General features: G+C 41.0%; 2 protein-coding genes across 3 annotated transcripts; both read right to left on the bottom strand.

Moving 5' to 3' along the window:
- Positions 1-264: 264 nt before the first annotated feature.
- Positions 265-21,200, bottom strand: pank1a (pantothenate kinase 1a). 2 transcript variants are annotated; one of them, XM_020094405.2, is made up of 8 exons: positions 20,510-21,200; positions 11,663-11,809; positions 11,038-11,243; positions 10,432-10,685; positions 7,923-8,099; positions 7,051-7,174; positions 5,713-5,838; positions 265-5,620 (listed from the first exon to the last, which is right to left on the bottom strand). In XM_020094405.2, exons 1-8 carry the CDS (start codon positions 20,808-20,810, stop codon positions 5,561-5,563), a joined length of 1,395 nt encoding a protein of 464 aa, XP_019949964.2. In that variant the 5' UTR covers positions 20,811-21,200; the 3' UTR covers positions 265-5,560. The 2 variants fall into 2 exon arrangements, with proteins under 2 accessions (XP_019949964.2, XP_019949971.1); XM_020094412.2 differs by lacking the exon at positions 20,510-21,200 and adding an exon at positions 19,733-19,973.
- A 1,956-nt stretch (positions 21,201-23,156) lies between these two features.
- LOC109631093 (C-signal) lies at positions 23,157-25,362 on the bottom strand. Its single transcript, XM_020089690.2, has 4 exons — positions 25,009-25,362; positions 24,447-24,624; positions 24,156-24,250; positions 23,157-23,932 (listed from the first exon to the last, which is right to left on the bottom strand). Exons 1-4 carry the CDS (start codon positions 25,333-25,335, stop codon positions 23,741-23,743), a joined length of 792 nt encoding a protein of 263 aa, XP_019945249.1. The 5' UTR covers positions 25,336-25,362; the 3' UTR covers positions 23,157-23,740.
- Positions 25,363-26,515: the final 1,153 nt, after the last annotated feature.

Raw genomic sequence — 26,515 nt, forward strand, 5'->3', positions numbered from 1 at the left:
GTGAATGTGAATGTTGCACTTCCATAGATAATTCATGCAGCGATTCCTTTAATATAAAAACCAAAACATTTGGTTATATTTGCAGAAAACAGCAATAATTTTAATTATAACACATTTGAGTAATTAATTCAAATTCAGTAGTCTGACTCGTGTCTATCATTACGTCTTTTTTTGCTTGACTCCTTCATTTCTCTCTTTCCTGTCAGCCTCATCCTTTCATTCTTTCCACACACTGCAAAGTAAAGAAACACCCAGACCACGTCATCTCATCCAGTTTTAGTTTAATTCCTTTTTAGAAAAAAAAAAAAAATCTCTTCACTTCAGTACATACACATTGCACAAGGCAGGGAGCCTTTTTTTTTTTTTTTAACCCTTTTTCTTTTCTTTTTCAAACCAGAGTTAAAAGCAGCAGCAGAACTGACGCTAACAACCAGCACTGGGCTTCCCCAAGACGTTTGCACCCAGATCCAGATCACAGAGAGGCCGAGGTGAAGAACCGGCATCGAAACCCAGCAGACAGAGAACAGGCATCAGGACCGTGAGGTTCTCACGTCAAACATAAAAACACAATTGTGGAGGAAATGTCTAATTAACGAACATTCCTCCTTAAAAAGACTTTTAGTTAAATTCTCAACCACCGTTTAGACTTTCTGATGCGTTTAAATTATATATTAAAGTGACAACAAATGTAAAGTATTCCTATCGGACAGTTGATCAGACGGTCCGCGTAACTTTAGACGAGCACAAAAACATGTCGAAATAAATCTAATCCTAAAGATGAAAGATCCCATCGACCATCGACCACGAGAAGTTTAACACGCATCTCTTCACGTGTTTTCTAAAAACCAATCACTGCAGCTCTGGTGAAGTTATTGATAAATGTGATGAAGCTGCAGAGAGAAGTTTGTTTGTCTCGATGCGTCGAATTCTGTCTGCTCTGATGTTTGATTTTTTTTCAGCGCCTGGCCCTGAACCGTTGAAACAACTTCATCAACAGACAGATTGCTGGTGTAGAATATATCATATTAATATTTACAAAAAAATTCTCTGTACAATAGTAATACACAAGGGTGAAACAGGTTTGTCCCGCCAGTTATTAAGCATTCCAGAGGACAGATTAAAGAGTGGATGCGTTCATGCAACAGGATGTTCGACCTCCGGAAAAGGTTTTAGCTAAGAGCTGTGAAAATATATTAGACGAGGAAAAGGTCACAAGGAACATTGTGACTGGTGTGTGACACGAGGTTTGACAACAACAATGTGTTTACTTTTCTGTATCTACCCTGAAGTAATACTACGAGAAGATAAACACCAGAATATATGAAGTACCACTTTAACACATAAAAAAACAAAACATGTGACAGCTTGGAAATGGCGGGGGGGGGGGGGTTGGGGGGTCCACCATGACAGAAACTGTCAGTGTCGCAGCGCTCACACTGAGTCGACCGCACCCTGTTGCAAACATCCACCTTAATTAGAGTTAACGACTAAATCAGCAGGACAAAGACTCTCCGTCAAGACTCAGGAGCAAACTAACAGGTTGCATATGATTTTAAGAACACGTTAACAAACAGGTCAGATTAACTGTGATGGTTCAGAGTTTGTTGACGGGGACACGTGTGTTGCTGCATAGCATTTTAAGTTAGATCCCACTATGGATGACATAAAGTTTGTTATTCAGCGGATACTTCAAACCAGATATATTCACACTGATCTGGGACGTGAACCCCAGACAACAGGTCACAGAGGTTCAAACCCTAAACCTCACACTGATTTTAAAGCAAACAAACATCCTCACCGTTGATAACAGGAAAACAATCATTGCCTAAAAGGTGATGACTGACTTCAGACTTGATCTGTGCTGTTGAGAATGTTTCAAACACTTTGGAAGTGTGATACTGCTTCGACTGAACATTAACACAGTTTGAGTAAAGACGTTTTCAGTTCTAGGAGCGAGCGTTCGGGGCCAGTTAAAGGGAAAAAGGTCTTAATAGAGTTGAGAAATTATGAGAATAAAGTTGTAATTTGACAAGAATAAATTTAAGAGGGGAAAATACCAGAAGCTTCTCAGATAATACAGTTCTTTATCTTACATCGGCGCCACATGATCATGAGCATCATGACTTGATTCTGTAGAAAGACAAACAGACTTTGAAGAAATTCCCTCTTTGTTCGGACTTTGATCTACGTGATATTAGTATTTTAGGCTTATTTCTCCCCCCAAAAAATGCATTTTTCTTTATTCTCGTAACATTATGATTTTATTCTTCAATAGGCCCGAACGCTCGTCGTAAAAAAAAAAAACCTCATCAGTTTGTTTTATGCAGATTAAAACACAGAAGCTGCAGCGATGGATTAGAACAACAGTTACTGTAGGTCCAAGAATATTAAAGTATTTGAAGCAATGATATTAGTGTTTCAGATAAGTTGAAAATTAATGTTATAACTTGTAATTACACCACCACTAAACACAGGCAAACTTTAAAAATAACTTTAAAACACAGGTCATCAATATTCTGCAGACTTTATCATAATTCAATGTTTCCTGTTTGTCTTCCTTCATCTATTTCCAATAACAGATTGCACTGACCTCAGGTCGGAGCTAAGTAATGAACAGCACAGTGTAACATGTTGAAACCACCTGTTTTGAAAGATTCTGCAGGACAGTGATAATAAGTGTTTCTAAAGGTACCACTTCTATAAGTGCTGCACATCACAGCATGTTCCCGCAGCCTGAACGAGCAGGGACTTTCACGTCTGACAACAAACACACTGGTTCTTTTTGTGCCAACCCAGAAAACAAAATAAATTCACCACAACAGTATTTTCAAATCACATGAAAAGTACATCATTCACTCACGTTACTTGTTACAAGCAGGATAAAAAATAATAAAAGGACATTTATTGAAAAAAAAAAAAATTTGTTCCCAAACCAAACTGTTGCCAAAAACATTGAAAAGAAAAGTTGGAAAACAAGTTAAGTTTGAGTTCTCGTTAGCAGTGATCTGCTTTATCTCAGATTTGAGAGGATAATCTTTCTTTCTACTTCGACATGTTGAAGCAAGACAACCGTGAACTTTCTGTTACAGTGTTATGGCAAAACAAATGAGTAACAACAGAAAGACAGAAAGCAAAGACTGAAACCTGAACATAAAAAAAAAAAAACTGCAAAAACACATTGAGGTAAAGTTGAGAAATGAAACCACACAGGAAGCTGAAGGGCACGAACGTGAGGTTAAAACACACGGTGGAGGCAACAGATTAAAAGAGGAAGTGGCACGCGAGATAACCGACAGCAGCCCGGTTTAAAAGCTGAGCAGCGCCTGACTGGTCGAGGCCACAAATACATCATCCACACATGAGCTGGACAAAAGGCAAAGTCTGAGGAGAAGAGAAACAGATGAGAAAACACCTGAACAGATTGTTTGCATCATGATGGAACACACGGATGATTAAATACTTCAATAGTAGTAAACCTCAGATTGACCTGCATGAGCGCTGACGTTTAAAAATAAGCTAAGAGACTTAATGTATCCACAGAGGAAGAAGGGAGCTCCAGTGGATATGAACTACGGAGGACGCTCACTGTTAAATGTGATTATTTTATCACCCAACTCACTTTGATCTGTTCATTCCAAAGGAAAAATAAATCCTCCCACTTTTTAAAAAAGTTCCATGTTGTGCCTGCGTAACGCTCAGCCTGCTAATCAGGATTTCGTCTTCATTATTCCAGTGCTGGGCTAACACGCGAGGTACTGGACAATGGATGGTTTTAACGAGCAGAGGTCGATTCCCAACAGGGGAAGAGTTTCTCTGCGTGGAAAGTAAAGGCATGCGACAGAGGTAATAAATAAACAGGGTCCAGTTCTTTACAGTTAATGATAAACAGAGATGAGAAGCTGTTGTCGAGGCTCAGGATGAGATTTTTTTTAAACTGTCAGTGTCTCAAAAGCTCACGGATGATGCAGCAGCATGTTCACAGCCGTCACTGCGACGCAGAGCAAACATTCACTTTAGCGGGAGGTGCGCATGTAATTAAAAATTTCCACTTCACTTAGTTTTTTGCAGATCAGTAAAGATCCATCGTCTTCTGTAAATATAGGATTAAAGGCTTTTCCACAGTTTTATTAAATGTCATCTACCCAGCAGCAAGATGACGACAATCCGCAAATTTGCACGATTAGACATTAACAGAAGTTGAGCGGATCACGTTGCTGCTAAATTTGCATATGTGTATTTTACAGGAGGGGCGACAGGCCTGAAAGCATCCTGGTCCCTTTTGTCTCCCAGAAGGTGACGGCATTCTTCTGCATATGCGTCAAGGGCTTTTTATAAACGCCAGGTTTCACATAGAGCGTTAGCATCACACTGGCTCAGCCTGAGCGCCTCGTTGCATTACAATGTTACATCCAAACAAGGCAGCAGGGCGGCAGAGAAGCTAGAGGACGAGGAATCAGGCCAACGACCTGCTGAAGTGTTCTCGAGCTCAACACTGACGGGAGGTAAAGAGGAAAAGAAAAGATGATTCCCAACAGAGATAAATAAAATCCCACAGTATCCCAAACACAAACAGTGGTCACTGAGGCAGACCAGCGATACCACAAGCACTAACTATTGGAAGACAATGTCTTGGTCCCGCTGTGTAACACTAAACTCAGCAGGTGAGGCGTAGCATGCGGACGTGGCACAGCGGTGCTGTTAATGATGTTTGCATGTGCTGTAGGTAGATGGAGGAGAGACGAACAAAAAAACTAAAAGGCCATCTGTAGTGGAACAACACAGAGAGAATTAAAGACTGTTGATCTGCTTCTGTTCTGAGCTGCAGGAGGCAGGCGTTGAAAGAATCTCAATAGGATTTGGCTTCAGTGCACTTCCCTAAAAGACTGAAGTGTCCCGGGCCACTTTTTGTGCAACAACAAAATGCCTCCCGAGCCTCAGCTACTGCCACGATGTTTGAAACGTTTGGCTATTTCTGTCCGTCTGTGCGCTGGCAGATGACGGCCGGAGGCGTTGGTGGTGACGGGATGTTTCTGAGAGTCCCTGGGGGTTAAAAATGCCCAGTCACTCATTAAAGAGTAACTTCATTTCTGTGCTGACATAGGATCTTGTTGCACAAATAGTCGGCTGGGACACCACAGCCTCCAAGACATAATGCTACAGTAGGTATTCTCACACTCACACTGACACACACTCACTCACTCACACACACACACAGTAACAAAGATCACTAAACTCTCTGTGTCTCTGTGTTTCCAGACGGGAATCGACAGAGCAGCAGAAATGACAGGAAACCATAAATTAAAGATTACAATATTAAAACCTCTATGATAGGGCGACTCTATTTGGGGAATTCAGAAGATACATGTTAGAGGTTATCGCTATTTACAAATGTTAAATTATTAAAATGGCTTTTCTCAGTTTCTGTGTCCCTCGATTAGTGTTCCTTTAGTGGCCTCTGTGAACGGGACCTTTTCAGCAGCGTTAAAAGTGGACGACGTCACATCATCCAGAGGTGGAGAGGATCTTCTTGTCGAGGGTTGATGATGTCACGCGGTGTCCTTCACGGCTCCTCTGTTGTCTTGAGCAGCTCCATCAGTGCTCCCACGGCCCCGAAATAACCCTGGAGCAGAAAGAAACGCGACAATGGCAATGACGCGACGCTGTCGGAGGTTTCTGAAGGTGAATATTAAAACGTATTTGTCAAGTGCTAACCTCGTGTTCCAGGAAGAGGGCTCGTAGTTGTCCTTTGGACCAGAAGTCCATGGCGTAGGCCAGCAGCTTTGTGGAAACGGTGTTGATGCGAAGGAAGTTCCCGACGAACACAACACGCTCGATTTTCTAAAAAGAAGACAGACGTGAAGAAATTCAGAAGAACTGATCATTAACACACACGCTTTGATGGGCTCGGGGTTAAGATGACAATCATTACCCACAATCTTCTTCATTCCTGACAACTCAGAACTGTTTTGTCGATCAATGGAATGTTGTAAGTCAGAAAACTCTGGAGTTACAGTTTGACAGCTTCACTTTTCCTGTTTTGTCCAAAAGGATCCCTCGTTTAGCCGAGTAACATTTACGAAGTCTCAGATAGAAGCAGAGAATAGAGAGCACATTTTGAGAAATGATGGAGATTATTTTTTTGAGAAATTACATTAATGACACAATGACACTTCTCTTCCAGACCACACGGTGGTGCCAGAGAGCCGGCAAACTGGCTCCGACCCACAAACAAACCAGCTGATTTCTGCATCCTGATAAACTGAGACGCTTTAAAAATGAAGTGATGCAACATTATAAATAAAACTGCTAAATGCAGCTGAATATATAATTTACTTCCATGAATTTCAGGATATAATCTAACATTATATAATACCACAAGCGCAACAATGGAAGGTTTACAAGTGGAATTTAAAATCTTTAACTGAACTTGAAAACAGAAGATAATGTTAGTTTAATATTTGCGCTGCAAAATAACAAGATGCAACCACAGAGGTCTGTGTATTTTGGGAACTGTGAATAGACCAATATTAAAAAATATTTGAAAGTCTAAATAAAATAAACTTCTGCTGTTAAGATGATGAAAGACTCGAAGGAAGCGTCCTTTTATTGATTTGTTCAACTGCTCACATGATGTTGCTTTTGTTAAAAGGTTGAATATATATATTTTTTTTAAAGAGCCGGTACAATCAGACAATCAGAGTTTAATTAAAGTGTCTTACATTAACAGTTAATATTCAGGACAAACTGATTTTATAGTTGTTCCATAAAGGAAAAATGAAGTTGGTGGAAGTGTGTGTGTGTGTGTGTGTGTGTGTCCTCGCTGCACGTCTGTGTGCAGTGATAGCCCTGTACAATGCTGCTTGATCACCATGCCACAAGGCAACACTGTAAAGAAGCTCAAAGCACACAGAAAGACTCCAGGCTCATCACTCGTCTGAGTTAGACACTGAAAAAACTTCATATCCAGCACAGCTAACAAATGTGTAATGTTCAATCCTGTGTGTGTGTGTGTGTGTGTGTGTGTGTTTGTGTGTGTGTGTGTGTGTGTACCTCATTGACAGCACACATCCGTGCTATGGATCCTATATTATTAGTGATGGTGACCAGTGTGGCTCTGGCCAAGTCTTCCTTAGAAATGCTGTCTCGCTTGTCTTTGCTCATCATGTGACCAAAACTGTAAAACAAACATTTCACATGTAAACAAACAAATAAACACACACTTAAACACACACTAATACACAGACAAACACACACACACACACACACACACACACAGACAAACACACACACAACCACGCACACTGACACAGTTTCTACCTGGAATTAACAGCAGACACAGAAAATGACCTCTGTAGATGTCACAGTGACCTTCAACAGTGACAACACAGTGTTGTTTGGGAGTGTGTGTGTGTGTGTGTGTGTGTGTGTGTTTGTGTGTGTGTGTGTGTGTGTGTGTGTGTGTGTCTGTTAATAACAAAATAAAAAACCACAACGATAAATACTGATTAGAATCTGATGACTGTGATAAAACCGTTTTTTCTCACTTTGGTTTACGGCCTTTGGACACAGAGTTTACTGTACACATGCTCAACCCAGATTAGCAAGTAAAGGCCCGAGTTAGCATGTGTAGCTTATGCTGCTATTACCTCTCAGATATTATTTCAAAGTGTGTGTATCTATCTTAGACACATGCCTTGAAAAAAAGGCCCTCATTAAGAGCACATACCTAAAAGACAGGAGTCAAGGGTTTGGCACAGGAGGAAGAACCAGTATTAAGTTCTGGAAAAGTTCCACAGAATCTCAAGAGAAACTGACTCTGACATTTGCGTTCTCACAAACACACCGTAAGTGCATATCTGAAAACACAGAAATTGGAAGAATTTAACTTCCCTCAGACGACGAACCCCGATGGTCAGACTCACCTGGATGCGACAGCAGAGCCCTGCAGGCCAAAGCGCTCATAGTCTCCTCCGTAGATGTCTTTCACCAGCTTGTCCACGTTGGTGGAGTCGCCCTTGCTGGCCATTTCCAACGCCTCCTCGAACGTCTCGCATCCCGTCAGCAGACAGCAAAGACCCAGGAATGTACCACCTCCCAGACTGAAAGACAAAATGAAGCCAGGTAAGATTATATGAGCAAGACAAAAGGAAAACAATTTAAAAAGTTGAGGAGAGAGAACAAGAAAAGAAAGAAGAAGAGTTTTTCCTCCTGACTTTCAGAATAATTCAACCCTTCAGATTTGAGCTCGGTGACACCCACAGGAATTTCTCAAGGTTTGTGTAGTTTGTTTTGTTGCATTCTTGATGAAATGAGATAAAAGTGTCTCCCCATGTCTTTAATGTCAGTTTGAAAAATGTTCACTGTCAGAGAAAAGCTATTGTGACCACTTCAGGAGCCTGAAAGAATTTGTCAGTTTGCGAATGATAGACGAGATATACTTTTTCTTTTTCCTGGGGCAGAGTGACAGAAAAACACACAGACAGACACACAAACACGTTATGTCACGGTTGAGCAGCCACAGACTTTATCCATAGGTCATGTCTGAAAGCGGATAATGAGACAAAGTTGTCCTTCAGAACAAGGAAGTAACGACTGACAGATGTTGCAGTGAACGCTCACTTTCGATTTTCCATATAAATACAACAGCCTGTGGTTTTTTGATGCAACTTAGGTTTTAAAAAAATAACACAACAACAAATTAAAATGACAACAAAAACATTGGGACCTGTAACACAATATTCTATCAGTGCACCAATGATGGTCGTCTTTCCCGTCTTTCAGATGTGTTTGGGGTCATTATCATATTATCCTGTTTGAGGAGCTTGTGAGACAAAGACTCCTCTGTTTCATTCTGCGTTCAATTATCTTTCAGCCACGTCCAAGAAAGTTTAACTTCCTGTCAGCAGCAGCAGATATGTTCCCCCTGTGTTGCACAACGATACCAAACACATCCTTGTATTAAATCATCATCACTCAACAGGCTGAATGACTTCTTATAAGACATGTGTTACTAATAAAGAACAACTGCCTGCTTGAATAGTCACTACAGTCAACTTAGCCATGACCACTTCTAAAGGGCACCGATCATCTTCTCTCTCCTCTGTCCTCCCTTACCACCCTCCTCCTCTCTCTCCCACACTTCTCTCATCTCACCCCAACAGCTCGAGGAAAGTGTTTGCTCATTGTGGGAACTGTTGGGCTTTGGTTTAATATTGTACTTTAAATAAATGTTTTTCAGTGAGATCTTTTTCTCTGCGCCGAGCAAAGTTCGTTTTATTTTATTTTCTTTGGTCCTGGACATTTCAGAAGATCTTTGTCGATGAAGCAAACATTCTTAATGTTGCTCACGTTTTCCTCCTCCAGGAAGAACGGGACACAATGTTCACTATCTTATCACAGTCTAACTCCTCCGTTACATAAAGAAGGTACACGGTGTGATAGCAGATATACGGTGATTGGAATTCAAACAGCTGATACCTGGCACATCTAGTGAAGCTATAAAACATTTAACCTCTGACCTTCACCTTGTGTACATTTTCTCATGCAATACAAAACAATGATAATCGATTCATGTTTTAAGGTGGCTGAGTTTGAAACTATTTGCATCCACTCTTAAAAGAAATCTGTGAATAAATATTTAAAATAAGCTCAACTGGAAATCATATATTAATAATTTTATTGTACACTATTCTTATATTTAGCCTTAGATAAGTTATATATCTGCAAATATAAACACACACACACTCTAAACTGCAAAATTAAGGATTTAACTGCAGAAAAGATTTCTTATGATTGTGTTTTTGTCAGATACAGGGAAAACACAGAATCTCCTTTTTCAAAATGTGTTTCTCACATTAATAATAAACGTCTGGCTGTTCAGTTTATCTGACGTCGTCTGTCTTTGTCTTCAGTGGTTATGTCTTTATATGTGGCGTCATTCATAACTCAGAAACCAGGTAAAGTCATTAGCTTCAGTTCACATTTTCAAAACCTACGAATGCTGGTTTGAGGATTTGTAATAAGAATCTGACACTGGTATTCAGTTCCCAGGAATTTTGTAACTCACGCCCACAATTCAGCATTTTACGCTGTTTTAGAATAACAGGTTGGGTTATTGTTGATTAGTGCCGAGTGTAGATGTCTTGAAATATGATTCTGTGAAACGTTATCTGATACTAATCCACGGGAGTCACACGATGAGCCCCTGGCGTTTTGGCTCTTGTGATTGTATGACCATTACCAGCGTGTTCTCACTTTCACACATCATTTTGTAACTGACTTTTTAAATTATATCCTCTTTTTCATATTGTGCAATAAAACAAACACCAACAGACCTGAGGCTTTGCTCATTTCATCCCAGATCTGTGCAGCTTGAGTCAACAAACACTACAAACATCTGTGTGTGTGTGTGTGTGTGTCTGTCCTCCTCACCTGGTCCCAGTCACCCGTTTGTAGTCGTTCGCCGAGTACACGGCCAGTATGGAGACCCCGGAGCCGATGTTGACCAGCAGCATGGGGAAGGGGTTATCCAGGGTGCAGGTTTTCTTCACGCAGCTCTGGGTGTCTGACGGGTTCTGGAAGTAGTAGCCCTCCGGGTGTCCGTTGAAGCCCACTCGGTCGACGTACAGCAATCCACGAATCAGGCAGTCCAGCTCGTCCAGCTTCAGCAGCTCCAGGTCGGCCATCTGCACCACAAAGGGAGGACAATTAAAATATATGAATAAACATTAAAATAACACACCATGAGGACACTGAAAAAAACTGAATAAAACTAAAAGTTTGTCACATTAAATGGAAGCATCAATAAATCTATGAAGCTAAAATGATTTTCAAGGTAAGACATGAGTGTGCACAGCTTCAGTTCGAGCTGCAGATCCCAGAGACAGTTCAGTGATCTTCCTGCTCTGCAGACAGGGTCAATGAACTCATGTAAACACTCGCTGCAGCAGAGGCCCTGTTCACACCTGGTGGAACTCCCATCTCAGGTGATCCGGTCACAAGTGGACAGCTCCGAGTTCATATCTGCGACACACTTACCGTTCTGAAGTCGTTCTCAAACTTGTAGGCCCCGCCTCCGGTGGCGCAGAGTGTCGTATGCAGGCTGGAGAAGTTCTTGTCGTGTCCCATCTGGATAAAACGGGGCATGGCCTGTGTCGGGAAGCGAATGAAGTGCAGGTTCCCCGTCCTGCCGCACATGGTCAGGTTCCTCAACTCCAGGTGGACGTCACGGACCCCTGTTTTACCTGAGCGAGGTATATTTACAATATAGGATTCTCTCTCCACTTCTCTTTTGTTTATTCTCACAAAAACGTCCAACATCTCCCATTCAACCGTCAATAAATCACATATTTTACTTTTAATTAAGAAAAATCATTTCATTTTATTTGCACCTGCTCTGAAAACAAATCAGTAAATATATATTACAGATATATAAAGTATTTATTAAATGCAGAAAAGATTTCTCATGATTGTGTCTTTAGTAGTAATGTCAGTATATGTGGCGTCATTCACAACTCACACACCTGGTGGCCTGATGTTCTAATGTCAGCATGGGTAACACACTTTATTAACAAGCAGCTGTGTGTGTGTGTGTGTGTGTGTGTGTGTGTGTGTGTGTGTGTGTGTGTGTGTGTGTGTGTGTGTGTGTGTGTGTGTGACTTACCATAAGCCACATTTGAGGTGAGGTAGCGGCGGATGGACTTGAGGTTTTCCACTTCTTCCTGTTCTTCCTCTGCAGTGATGTCGACTGGCTCAAAGTACACCAACTTCACCAGGGTGCCACCGATGTCCATTCCGAACCAGGGGAAGGCTGGAGAGGAGGATGAAGACAGATATGTGAACAACTGTTTGCTTTTGAAAACAAGACGTAAAACAGATCGAAATGACAAAACTCAAGATTTTAGAGACGTAAAATAACCAACATCTTGAATATGCTGAATATTTAGTTGCAAAATAAATACATTTAAATCTGACTTCAACCCAGACTCCATGTTTTGTGTAGCTTTGATTAAACAGAATCCATTACGGTAATGGCCAACGGAAACACACTATCTGGTATGTCATAGCGAATAAAAGCCCATTAATGGACGGCTGTGAACCGCAGGGCCACAAAAATAAGCACTTAGGGGTAAAAATTACAGCAACATATCCTGGAACTGACAGATTTTACAAGAACTTTGAAATAGGCAAATGTGAGTAAAACAGATCAAATACATATTATAAATGAATGTGCTGATTAATTTATTTCAGTTATTTAAAAACAAGCTGTTCTACCAATTGGTGATGCCTTCAAAATACTTTGTCAACATAAAAAACAATGATGAGAGAAGAGAAGAACAGGAAGGAGAGGAAGAGAAACAGAAAGTGTGGAGCTGCAAAATTACCCAATCAATTTGGTAATCAACAGAAATAAATGGAAGTTAGGGAAGTTTATCAATTTTCTGATATTTTATTGCCCGTACAACTGATCAATAAATTGATTCGTCAAATGAAAACAAAAGCAGCAGATCCTATGTTTGAGGAGATTTAACCAATGAATGGTCTGGACGGTTTAGTTTGGTAGAACATTGAGTTCAGAAGACGAAGAAGGAAAAAGAAATCCACCACCGCTCAACAAGAGCCGCAGTTTCCATGGCAACAGACAACCCCTCTCCCCCCCATCGTCTCCTCCGCTCTGTGTGTCTGACACACTCGTCAGCCTCATATTCTCTCTCTCATTAATCCTTTCTCTCCGTTCTCATTCACAATCAATCTCTATCTCCCTCTTTCTCTGTCTACAACTGCATCCCTCTCTCTCGTCTGGTTTCTTCCTTTTTTTTCAACTATTTTTTCTCCTTCCATTTCCTCTTTTCTCCCCCTTACTCCTTCACTCCTGCTCCTCTCTCTCCATCTCTTGCCCGCTTCTTGTCTCCGAATCAATTTAATTAGATTCAAGTCAGATTTACTGGCATGGACGGAAAAGGACAGATGCTGCAAGATGTTTTTTAATGCACCACAAAGCAACAGCTTTATTTAACTTAGAGGCACATCAGCCTTTCTGACAGGCTTTATTTCCTTGATAATTAAAGCTGAAAGGATTTTCCACTTAATCAATTAGTCAACTGCCAGTGTAGTTTAATGATCATTTAGATCGTCAGTTTTAAAAGCAATTATAACAAACATTGACTAGTTCCATTTCCTCCATTGTGACGACTTGGACTTTGTCTGTTTTACGGACGTAAAAATTCACATTGTCAAGTTGTGGACAAAACAAACAAGAGGTCACGTTGGGATCAGGCAGTTTCATTTTGACCAATCAGAGTCTACAACTCAGAACAATGAAAACCCTGTGCAACTGTTTAAGACAACACATGGTCACTATGGTTGAGGAAAACGGCAGCATTCAACAAAAGAATGCATTTAATGAAACTATTTTGTGCACGATGATTGGCCGGCCCACTTTGCAAGACACTGCAAAACCACGCTCCTAAAACTGAGTCATATAGAAAAACCATGGTAACCATCGGCCAGGCTCTAGTTAACATTGTAATTTAAATTAAACCTGACAACATGATAAACCGACTTCATTACTCCTCTTATAAATGGAACTTGAGATGTTGCTCAGATTGTTTTCTGTCAGTCTGAGATGGTGTTGTACTGACCCTTGTTAAATGACGGACACCTGACCACTGAAACCTCTCGTACTCAGTAGTAACTGAGTCCATGTGAGGGACTAGTATCACCAGCACCATCACTGCTGCTCCTGTTACCTGCTCCTTCACCTCCATCCTGCTGCTGGTGTCCGGTTACCTTCAGCAGGAGTCAACTCTGTCCCCCTTTACTGTTTGGTTGACTCTTTCTCATCGTCCCCTGTCACCCACTGACCTGCTCGGATGTCTGTCAACACAACCTAAAAGAATTCTGCTCTGTTAAGTTAAATTGCCTAATTTTGGATAGTGTCAATAACGTATCTGATTCTATCTTTAGCATTTGTGACTTTGATGTTAGACTTCACTGAAAGCCCCTATTTGACAAACAGGGAGTAAGATAATTATTATTTTCTTTGCTCTTTCTCTCTCTTTATTAATTTATGACAAAGCCTGTACACTGCTTCATTCCTCAATGAAGCAAAACAAACGCTCAAACTAAGCCATGAAATGGTTCTAGATTTTCAAATAAGGTAAAAGCAACACTGCAAGAAACCAAGAGACATGGCGGCTTCTGTGTCATGTGACAATCACATTTTCCGACCACTCAAATATTATAATAAGTCACGGTTCTTATTTTACCCACAAAGTAATTAACTTTTAAAGCCTTTGAAATGTGTCTTTGACTAAGTTCAGCACAATTTAGGTGAAGAGGCATCGTTAGGTTTTGTGAGAACAAAAGTTAATCTACAGCCAGACTAATTTCCTTATTGTGTCAATGAGTGCTTGTTGTTTCAGATAACAGAAGTTTAAACTCCATTGAGTGCAAGGCAAAATTGTATCGTGCAAACTCATGTGCATAAAAAGTGAAATTATACGTCATGGTATAATTGCTGGATTTTTTTTCATTATTCAAAAATATGATATTTTGATTTAGATACTTGAAACCAGCAAAGAACAACAGCCGGCTTTGTCATCTGATATAAATTCACTGATAGTAAACAGCAAAGGGTTTCCTTTGAATGAGTTCATTGTCACTTTCTGACATCATGATACTACTTCACATTTATTGAATGCATTTCTCCCATGAGCCTTTTCTGTATGCACTGGAAACAGTGACGACGTAATAAATACATGATCATAGAAACATCACAGCTTCCATTCCAGCTGCTTACCGTGATGCATGAACACACTGACTCAAAAGACTTAACATTCTTTCTTTCATTCTTGTGGCTGAATAAACACATTTTTTCATAAAAAGCTGGAGAAACTAAAACAAAGTGCCCTGTCTTGTAATTCCTGTCAGCATTTCCTTGACCTGGGTATTTACCCCCCCCTCCCCCCAGCCGGTATGTGTTGACAACCAACAATAAAGCATCACTGAGGAAAAATGAAAAGGACATTTTTAACAAAATCAAATTAGCTGTTTTCATGCGTGTGTCCTATAGATCAATAGGTGCCCACTTATCCAGGGTTTCCATTTAAAAAGCACAAACATACACACACGGACAGACACGCACTAACACACAGTGTCCGGTCAAAGGTCAGTGTGACAAAGAGCAGTCGGAGCAACAAGTGATCTGTGTCCTTGTAGATGCAATGGTCTCATGGCCTCACACACTTCATGTTAGAGTCTGTCAGCACCTACAGTTTGACTTGAATTACAATAGAAGTAAAGGGAAAAGGATTATCAGCAACAACTATTTCTATTAAATTTCCTCCTGCTTAACCTTTAATCTCAGGTTTCACAGAGAGGATTGGTGTGGGCGTGTTTGGCAGAGAGCACAGGACAAGAACTTGTACAACATGTTTGTATGATAAGGTGTGTGTGTGTGTGTGTGTGTGTGTGTGTGTGTGTGTGTGTGTGTGTGTGTGTGTGTGTATATATATATATACATATATATATATAGAGAGAGAGAGAGAGAGAGAGAGGAAAACATCACTGGAGGCTTAGGGCTGTTACTCTCTTCCCAGATTCAGTCTTTCATCCCTAAGGTTCTCACAACACTACAGCCTTTTTGATTCTGTATTTTAGTCCCATAGTTACTACAGTAAAGCTGATATCATTTAATGATTACTTACCAGGGAGAAAGTGAACTTATTATTATTTCCATTAATCACTGCAGTGATATCTTTAGGCCAAGTCAATGAGATACAGTAGATTAATTCCCACTATGAGGAAATTTGCCATCTAACAGCAGCAACTGCATAAAAAACTTATCCCACTGTCCCAGGTTCAATTTGCTACTTTCTGTTCGATGTTATAGTAAAATAAATTAGGCAATTATTTTCATTATTGATTAGTGAGTTTCCTAATGAACGGTCTATACATCCCATAAAAAAACAGTAGAAAATCCAAAGATGTTTAATTTACAATGACGCCAATGGAGTTTCTGACCATCAATTGATGAAATACTTGTTCCAGCTTCAGATTTGATGTGTTTTAAATAGTCAATGTAGTAAAGCACCACATTTGAATATACCAGTGTGGAAATCTTTTCACCGTTTTGACATTTCATAGAGCAAATGAGTCACTAAATAAACATTAGCTGAAGCCATAAGCTACCGGTCCTTCCACTCATTGTCCAACTAGTCATACTCTACAACTACTTCTACCACTACTGCAGTACTGCTACTAGCACTAGAACTATGCACCTTTACGGGGTCGCTGCCGGGTTCAACATGTTAAATTCAAGACTTTTTAAGATCACGATGACTTAAATTTAAGACCTATGTCAAAATCAACATATAAGAAGGAATATCAGAGTCCAGGAATTACTTACTCGTCCCTATAATTGAAGATAACGTGAAGTAGCCTTGTAGAGAATCACCAGCCAAATGCCACATTATCTCTCAAGCTACAAGCAGAGACAGTACGTATCCACAGTCTTCAGAGTACTTACCGGAATGTTATCAGATCCATGTGTGTCTTGTTTGTAATTTTAGTACAGTATGGTAATATCTGTATCATTGAGAAAGAACTACAATACATGGACATTACAAACTATGAATGTGCCTAAAACATTTGTCTTGGAAGGGACAAATCAACCTCAACTTATTTAAGGCCTACTCCGCAATATTTGAATGCATTTATAGGACTTATGGGACATAAAATTCTGATTAATTGATATAATCAATTAGATTTGCGTAAGAAACCCTTAATATGTATGAATCACAAATCCACATTGGTGTTTATGTTCCTCTTTATTTAATAGAATCTGTCTAGTTATGTTATATAATTTAGTCTTTCATTGTTTGTTATGTACCCTGTAATTTCCCTTTAGGATTGATAAAGGGCTCATGTGGGTGTGTGCACACAAGAAGGAGCCTGGGTTGGTTTCCGGGTGTGACACAGATCAAGACGTTCTACTCATCTTGATTTACATGAACTCAAATACCCTCGTTTGCTCCCTGAATCGCCCACACTGAAACTTGTTAGTGTGCCATGTTCAGGATCTACCTGTAACAGACTGACCAATTATTCTGTCACCAAAATAACATACACACCTAATATACATACATACATACATAACATACCTACCTCTATTAATACTGCCTAGTCATGTGTTTATACTTTAACATCTTCCAAAACAAAAGATGGAATGTGCAACACACCTCCTTCAAAGCAAAATGGAGACAAGAGTCTTTAGTGTTTGTTCAGGACACAAAAACTTACAGACACAATGTAAATGAAGCTGGTTCTCTCACTTTCTTCCACTGTTATCATTCCTCCCTGAGGCCAAGAATGGAAAACTCTCTTTGATAACTCAACCACCTTCTCTGCTGCTATGGACTACACCCATTAGATCACGTGTAGTAAGGTAAGGTAAGGTCACGCACCAAAAGCAACATGGCACCTCGGTGTATGTACACAATGTCAAAAACCACTAAATGAGAGCACAATCCTTCTTCTTAGAGATTACATATGTGAATCATAACTTTGGCTTCAACCTCTAACACATCAAACCTAGAGCGCTTCCTGCGCTGATGGAAGGAATTTAACAAAACATACAAATATGACTCAAAGAATATAAGCCAAAATGTCCACTATCCATTTTCAATCAAACTAAGGTATGATATTGTTTTACAAACACGCTTACTCACAACTTGTACTGTGCATAAAATAAAGTGCACTTCTGTAAACAATAAGCTCAGTTCATTTAATACACAACATCAACACATGGAACCAAATTTTAGAAACGGTAATTGCTGGTGGGATTTCACAACTTTTGTCACCATTATTCCTATTCCTGTTTTTGCTCTGTGTTGAAACACTGCTGTGGACTTCCCTAAATTTCCTTGTACACAAATGTGTAATCCTAACCCATGTGTATGAAAAAGACACCTCAGCTCTGTCACAGGAGCGATGAGGCCTGATAATTAGGTCTGCTGAAATTAAAATAAAGGCAATTCTGTTCCGGTGAAACGATGCTTCACGGTGTAAACAAGAGGAACTACTGGCAGTGATACAGAAAATAAAAGAATAACACCCCCAAATTCTAAACCCCCCTCAAAGAAAGGACAAAAGTGAAAAAATCACATCCCGAGGGGAATACATTCCAGGATTGGCCCTCTGTGAGGAAAAGCTTAGAGGGTTATCTGGGTTTATCGGGACGGCTGGCCTCCATCCAAGGATAGCCATAAAACACAGAATCTCTGACCGGACATTTCAAAGTTTACTCATGAGATGTTCCTTACTTATGTCATACCTGTACTCGCTCTGGTTCAGGGTCCCTCTTACTCTAGAGAACTACACATCACAACAAACCACAGCCACGTCTCACTGCACAGTGTTGCTGACAGTTAAGTGTAACAGCTCAATTTGCCAGTCATTTGATGATCAATAATCACAGGACCATATGATGCAAGATCAGAGGAAATATTGCAGTGCATCTTACAAATACAGACACAGAATCCAGACCACCATCACAACAAGTTCCTGTTCATTTTCATTCACGTGGTGATTCTCTAACTACACACTTCATATTCAATTGAAAGGAGAAGGTCTGTGCTTAAATTAACACTGGATGCATTTGCGCTGTGGAGGACATATTTTAATGTTGTGATACAAATTTCTATGGATTAATCTTTGAGGTAATCAAGAAGAGAAACAACACTTGTGCTTGAACAACAGCGGAGATGAAGCAAAGTATATATCGCCACATAACTGGAAAAGAGAACTAATGTGCTAGTCACTTTATTTACAAAAGTCAACACAAATTAAAGCATGACTGCAAGCTGAAGATGTTATCAACTGGTTTTACACAGGTATAACCAGAACCACAGTGCATGATACAAGATAAAAACCCTTAGTCTATCTAGAAAAACACAATTTATATTATAAAACCTTGTAGACACATAAAATATGCGATTAACTGCAACATGATGTAGTTAAGTGCTTCTGAATACTGTAAGTAATATGTAGAGATGTCCAGATACCAGAATCATAGAGTAAAAGGTCAAATTGAAGCTAATCCCATCTCAACTCTTGCTGTGAGAGATTAACATAGAAACTGAACTTTTTTAAATTAAATTAAACCAATTAATCTCAAACAATAACTACTCTGTCATTACAAGATTAGAAAACAAGACTACAGGCGATAACAATGACCGTCAGTGACAGTGATGACAGTCATCACCATTTTCTGGAAATCTGAAACCAAAACCGAAGGCAGCACCATCTCACCCCAAAACACAATTACAGACAGATAAATAAAAGAAAAAGCTAACTTGCAGCTGGTATCCCTTTAAACGCCTGCAGGAGATGTATGTTCTACCATGACAGCCACACAGGCATAACAAATCCTGCGGCTTTGACTGAAAGAGGAGCTGTGAGTAAGTTTGGTTAATTCTTGGAGATGAAAAACAACCAGTGTTCTGTAAAAAGCACATACTAGTACACTGAAATCTGTGTACGCACAATCACAGTCAGTCTGATGAAGCGTTAATCTGTGAAGATAACAGACGTGGGAGAATAAGAGACACGGATTTGATTTCAGAGCCTAAAATCGAATTTTAAAGAAAAAATGAAGAAAAAAAAAGAAGTGATTTAGAGTTATGAGTTTTGATACCCGTGTGCAACGAAGCATAAATCATCTCACACTTACCAGGCTTCTTTTCACTTATAAGCTTCATGGTGAGGCAAAAATATTGGGTCACTGACACACAAAAGAACAAATACTTTAAAAAAAAAAAAAAAAGAAAGACGATAAAGAACTCGTAAGGAGGAGAGATGGATCTGTCTCAGACTTCATGCGAAGGAAATCTCAGTTGTCTCCATCCTGCAGTGGAACAAGTTTTCAGAATGATCTTTACTCGCATCATCCGAAATACCAGTAAATAAGGGGGCGGGGTCCCGGCACTTTCACCTTGCCTTCTGAAGACAGGAGGCGGCCGCTGATTGGCTGAGGGAAGCCAGGCCCACTTATCAGGAGCTTTTTCACCACCGGGGAACCGACCAATCACAGAGCAGCACATGCAACCTGAGGGTGCCTAGAAACAAAAAGAGGAGGGGGGATGGGGGGGGGGGGTCTCCCTAGCGACGGCGATAACCCATAATACCCAATGTGATCATGAGTATCGATCGTGATCGATTGGTCACAGAGTCACGAGGGCTGCGGGTAGAAAAAGGTGCAGGAACACGAGAGCCGCTCTCCGGGTGTGAGGGGCTGGTCGTCGGTGCCTGGTTGCAACAAGACATCGGCTTGTTGTGCAAAAAAAAAAAAAAAAAAGAAAACCCCGCTGATTGCACGGTTTCACTCGGTTTCATGCATCACTCCACAGGGACATCATGTCACACGATGAGCACATTTCCAATAAAAGCTCTTACTAAACCACCCACCACCACCACCATCATCATCATCCCCGGGCTGGCTGACACTTACGGGGTCTGTTCCGTCTCACCGACTCCGTCCTCCGCCGCAGCCTGGACCTCTTAGCCGGGGAGCCGTTGCAGTCCGCATCCTCGCCGTGGTGCAGGTGATGCATGCTGTCAAACGAGCTGCTGCCTCCGCCGCCGCCGCTGCTGTTGGGTCCGGGGCTCGAGCCGAACCCGCCGCCGCTGCAGCAGCCGCCGTTCGCGGACACAGCGACGTGGCCGTTACACCCCCTCTGGCTCTGCCCGTTGTTGACATAAAAGGGTCCCGACGCTCCTTTCTTGTCCACCATTGACTTCGCTTTATCCATGGCAGCAGCTCTTAGCCTCGCCTAGCTTAGCTTAGCATCTGCGGGAGAAAAAACCGTCGAAGCCCCGCCGCAGGCAGTGACAAGCTGGGGGTGGTGGTGGTGCTGCTGCGTTAGCTTAGCTTAGCTGATGTTAGCCGCTCGCAAGCTAGCGAGACAGCCGGGCGTGCAGCCAACGAGACACCGCACTCGTTCCCGGGATGTAACGTGGGTGTTTACCGGAAAATGTCGAGCTAAACTGTGGCACACATTATTGTTTAAATGTTGTGTAAAATAAAAAAACATCCAGCGGCGCTAAAATACAAGGTTTCCTTTGAGGTCACTCGCGGTCATTTCCCCACATTGAGATCCTGGCAGGCGCAGCAGCAGCAGCCGGTGTGTGTGTCTGTGTGTCTATGTGTGTTTATGTGTTTGTGTGTGCGCACTGCTACGTCACACTAGCTCCTCCAACCGAGGCCCAAACCTGTTCACCTCCGACCGGTTTTCTCTCCGCGCTGCAGGAGCATCACACACTATTGCTTCACTCAAATACAAAGAGGTGGGACTCGAACTGTGTCGCCTGCAGCTCACGGTCCAAATCACAGTCATGCACATACATGCACGCACACAAAAGGCACCAGTCCGTGCAGCTGTGTGCGCTTTATTTAACCGCGTCCCCTGCTCGCTGACATCCTCACTCCCCGCAGTCGTGTGCGCACAGAGCCGCCAACATGTCAGACACAATATAACTCTGTCGTGACCCGGTTGTTGCGCGGAAAAGCACAACCACTAATGCAAATTAATCTACTGATGACATGTGTTTTGCCGTCCTGTGTCTGTGTGATGTCACCGTCAACAGGTCTGAGCATGTGGGGCCATTAAATGCAACAACACAGCTAAGAAACTATAGTTTGTTTCCCAGGAAGAGGCACACTGAGGTTCAGGCGAGAACAGCCCGAGCTGCAAAGGTCGAACAACCACAATCTCAGCGTGATAAAGGAAAACAATCACTAGGAGAGGTTGAACCAGGATTCACCGGTGGTGTAGGAACAAGTAGTAATGCATATATAAAAATGTACCAAAGAAAAAGTACCGCATTAACCGATCTATTTGAGTACAAGTATTTGCAGATGCATTGGGCTATTACATAATTTACGGTGCCAACTGTGTATTTTGATTAATATAATATAACAATCGTGAATTGTAAAGAGAATTAATGTCTCAGCCTCTTCCAAATTCTCCTTAGGTGTAACTCAATGTATTGTAAAAAATGTGTTCAGATATCTGTTGATATACTGTATGTAGAGGAGTATGTGTATGTGAAATGTACTCAAAAGTAAAGTAGAAATACATTTAAAAAAATGCACTTAAGAAGAGTAACTCAGTAAAAGTACATTATAGAAATATATTGGGGATTTTTCTGTCTTTTTTGGCCTAAATTTCAGTTTTCAAAAGCCACACAGGTATCTAGAGATATGTTGAACTATAATAGTGATACTTGATATTATTCTAATTAATGTGACAACAAAACTGATCAGAGAGCTGTGAGTAAAAACAATGCAGACGGACTTTCAAAGACTGGAAATGCTGTCACATGACACATATAAAACAGACATAACCATAATGCAATCATATAATCATAGTGTAACAACGTAACACAGTCACAACTGCAATTCACTGAGTGGTTATGTAAAATCATAAGAAATCCAATAAAGATAAAGAAAAACTGCACCATCATGTAACAACCTCACCATAAAATGTTAAGTTAGATGTGGAGCAGTGCAGATTTAATCTCACTCACAGTTACCACTTTATCCAACAATCAAGAACTGGGAGTCGACTGTAAAGATCATGACCACACTACTTTATATATAAACAGAGACTTTGATATACATCGTGTCTCTAACTCACATAAGATAAAGACAAAAATATTAAGGTTGTGGACAACAAAAAGCAAAAGTCCCTAAATGCTGCCACCTTCTGGTTAAAAGTAGTTAATTGTGTAGTTAGAGTAACTTCTGTCCACTGACTAAGAGGAAATATGAGGGGGTTTTCATCTTAAATGATTTTTCCTGGTAACCTCCACTCGTAAGAATCAGGTCATGTGTTAAAATCCGTTACCAGGATAGAGTTCCGTGAATTAGTCATAGACTAAGCACCTGATTATGAGGATGGATGAATACATTTATCCTTTTACACTTTATCCTGAGTGTATCACACTTAAAAGCTAGTGAAGTGTTAACCCCTCATTGCAACTGATAATTCATGTGGAGTGCAAAGACAAAACTGGATTTTATTCAAAAATAATCCATGAAAGTCAACAAGGACGGGCTCAAACCTTTTTCAGTAATCACTTAAAGAAGTTCCACATTTTGGGGAAGATGCTTTTATTTCTTTAATTGTTGGATAGAGATGAGAAGATCAATCATGTAAAACCACAACAGTTGTGTTTTTACTGCAGACTAACATGATGGAAAACAACAGGCTACTTTCTGCACTTTGGAGTTACTGGTAGGTAGATTTGTTTTTCTACCTTTGGACAAAGCCAGGATAGTGTTTCCCAGTCTTTGTGCTAAGCTAACCCTGAAAGTGAATAAGCACAACTCTAAAGTATTTCTTTATCATAAACCACTTGGTGATATTAAGTTATACTGCAAAAAAGACCCGTTAAGGTTAGTATGATAATAAATATGAGTCCCATCCATTAGACATTAGATCATCAGTGTGGGCACCTACAGTAGCATAAGGCCTTTGTGTGGGTCACAGGTGATCGAAGCACTTTGGCTGGATGTGAGGTAGTGGAAGAGGTAAAACTGTTTAGACTGTGACTCCACCAGAGACCTCATTATCTTAATTTCTGATGATTTGTCAGTGCACAATCCAAACGGAGCTGAGAGTATTAGCATCAACATAAGAGGTGAATAAATTATCTCTCTGTCCATTTATCTGAACTTCTACCAGGGAAGTTCGGTTCCGTCCCAGTTGTAAGCTTTGCCAGTCTTTTCCATGTTCAGTGCCTCGATGATGCTCATCAGACAGTTCACAGAGTGTTCAGTGCTGAACAACTTGTCTTTTGGCACATTCCTGTGATACGGTCGGGAGAGGTCTGTGCTCACTGTTCCTGGATGTAAGGACACACACACCACCTGGAAAAATCAGAAACAAGTCCATCAGCTTTCTCTTGCATTCTCACACGAGGTCACTCTGACATTTTACTTGTGGACTGGCAGGAAAAGTTCCAGAAGTTCCAGTCAGGGCATGATACTGTACATCCATTTCCAAACATGTTTTCCCTGCTGGTCTTGAAGAATAGTCTCCACTGTGTCTTTTGCTTGTTGTATTTATGAAATTAAATGCACTAAGACCTACCTTGGGTCGACTGCGGCCCAGCTCTATAGACAGATTTCTTGTGGCCATGTTGAGAGCTGCTTTGGACATTCTGTAGCTGTACCAACCCCCAAGACCTGAAAGAAGAAGGTGGAGTGAAGAGAAGTTAGACTGGAAGACCACTGCAGCATATATTCATATATTCTCTTCTGTTTTCACTACCAAGTTTTAAGACAGCAACTTATTTTCTGATTTCTCTTCACTTCTCCTTTCTGTATTGTAGCCTTGTTGCTGCAGGTTGATGTTTTAAAACATTTGTATTCGCCGCTGTACCGTTGTCCCCAATGGATCCCACTTTGGCCGTGATGTTGACGATGATGCCACTGTGCTGTTTGGCTTTCTCTGCGGGCTGTTGACCAAAACCTCCTCCACCCTTCTGAAGGAGGGGGGCGAAGTACTTAGCCATCACCAGAGGACCCACTGTGTTTGTCGTCAGGGTGGAAATGATGCCCTGCAAAGGGAAATAGATTAAGTCAGCACAGATCAGTGGTTCATCGAGTTTCTTTTGAGAGCATCTATCAACATGTGGGCACTTGATTTCATTTTTTTTTAAAACATCTAGATTTTTCTGGAGGACTCATTTAAATAATTATGGCTGAGTACTTTTAACTTAATAAGAGAGTAAAGTTTAACTATTTTACCAAGATGAAACGTATCTCAAATTTTGAGTCACAAATCCAGTTGTAGCTTCCCGGTGTTCAAACAGTTTTGACTGAACTTGTTTTAAATATATTTTAAGGAACATTATGTCTGATATAAGATATCTCACTTGAAAGCACTTTTATTCTCACGGCGAGGATTCTGGCTCAAACACCCAGAAAAGGGTTTGTTTTACCTCAGCAGAGACATCTCTCAGGCTGGTCTCTCCTTTCCCGGAGGGATGAAGCATCGCCGACGAGTTGACGATCAGGTCCAGCCGACCGAAGCTCTCCTTAACCCGCTGCGCGGCTCCTCGGATGTCCTCCTCCCGGCTCACGTCCAGCCGGAGGACCGTGAGCCTGCCCGGGTGTTGACCGGCCAGGCCCCGCAGCTCGGCCGCCCCGTCCGGGTCCCGACATGTCGCTATGACGGCAGCGGGAGTTTTGCTTCTCAGGATGTGTCTGCAGAACTCCAGCCCCAGTCCTCTGCTGGAGCCCTGAATGAGAGCCACGGGGGCAGCCATGACAGGGGAGTGACGTAGGACGCGGAAGTGGACGGAGGAAGGTAGCGATTGATGCGTTCCAGCTCCAACAGAAACATTAGCATTTTCCCCGGGTAGGGTAAGGGTTAGCAGAAAACAGTTGTTGACAAGTGACTTTCAGATTGATTGTGATTATTAATATTCTTCTTTTATTGTTACATCACTAAAAATATGTATTGGAAAGAGATTTGCGACGTTAAAACTATTCGGGAGAATACATCGAGGGGAGCCTGAAGGCAGCACGTTTCACAACAAGCAAACCTCTGAAGGTCACTGGTTTGACAGCAGGAAGGTTCTTACACAAGTGTCCGTGATGTACATGTGACAGTCTGATAACACTGATCACACTGTAAGAGTCAAGTACAAACACCACAAACACTATCTAGTTTTTATTTTCTCAAACCATCACATCACCTGTTTGGACCACAAACACATACAAATGTTTGCTTTTATTCATAGTTATATCAACAAAGTTTATGGTTAAACTTCAAAATATTAAGCCTCAAGTACACTTCTTTATCATGGATAGACTGGCAGATAGATTGATAGATACTTTACTGATGGCTGGAGGTGAATTAAACTGTCACAACAGCAGCCATGTTTATCAAAAATATAATAGAAACAAGGACGGAGTCATTTTTGCTTTTTTTTGTATAAGTACGTATCAGTATTCAAATTTTGTCACTCCCTAATATCCCTCATGTCAAAGATCCATATCAGTCAGGCTCTAATTTATGCAGCATGTTTCTGCACAACAACTCAAAGGGTTTCTCACAATTCACATTCACACAGCAGTCATACGGTGTTCCTCTATAACTCAGACACTTATATAATGTTTGCAGTTATGAAAACAGATTAGCAATAAGATTTGTACCATAGCTCGGAGAGAACTCAGCAAATCAAGTTTTATTTTCACCTCGGAATGTCACATGATGAAGTTCTTGTTGCTCTTGCACAAGGACACAGGATTGTAGTGAATCCTTTGCTGTGCATGAAGGAAAACTGGCTCAGCTGATGAAAGGACTATGTTTCAATCATAATACTTGAAAAATTAACAAACTCTTAAAAGCTAAAGACGCAACCCAGTGGCGACCAGTCATGTCTTTATTACTCGGACATTAACTCCGTGTGCACAACGTCTTGATCTCATGTGCATACGATG

Source organism: Paralichthys olivaceus, chromosome 14 (genome assembly GCF_024713975.1).
Source record: "Paralichthys olivaceus isolate ysfri-2021 chromosome 14, ASM2471397v2, whole genome shotgun sequence".
Lineage (NCBI taxonomy): Eukaryota > Metazoa > Chordata > Actinopteri > Pleuronectiformes > Paralichthyidae > Paralichthys > Paralichthys olivaceus.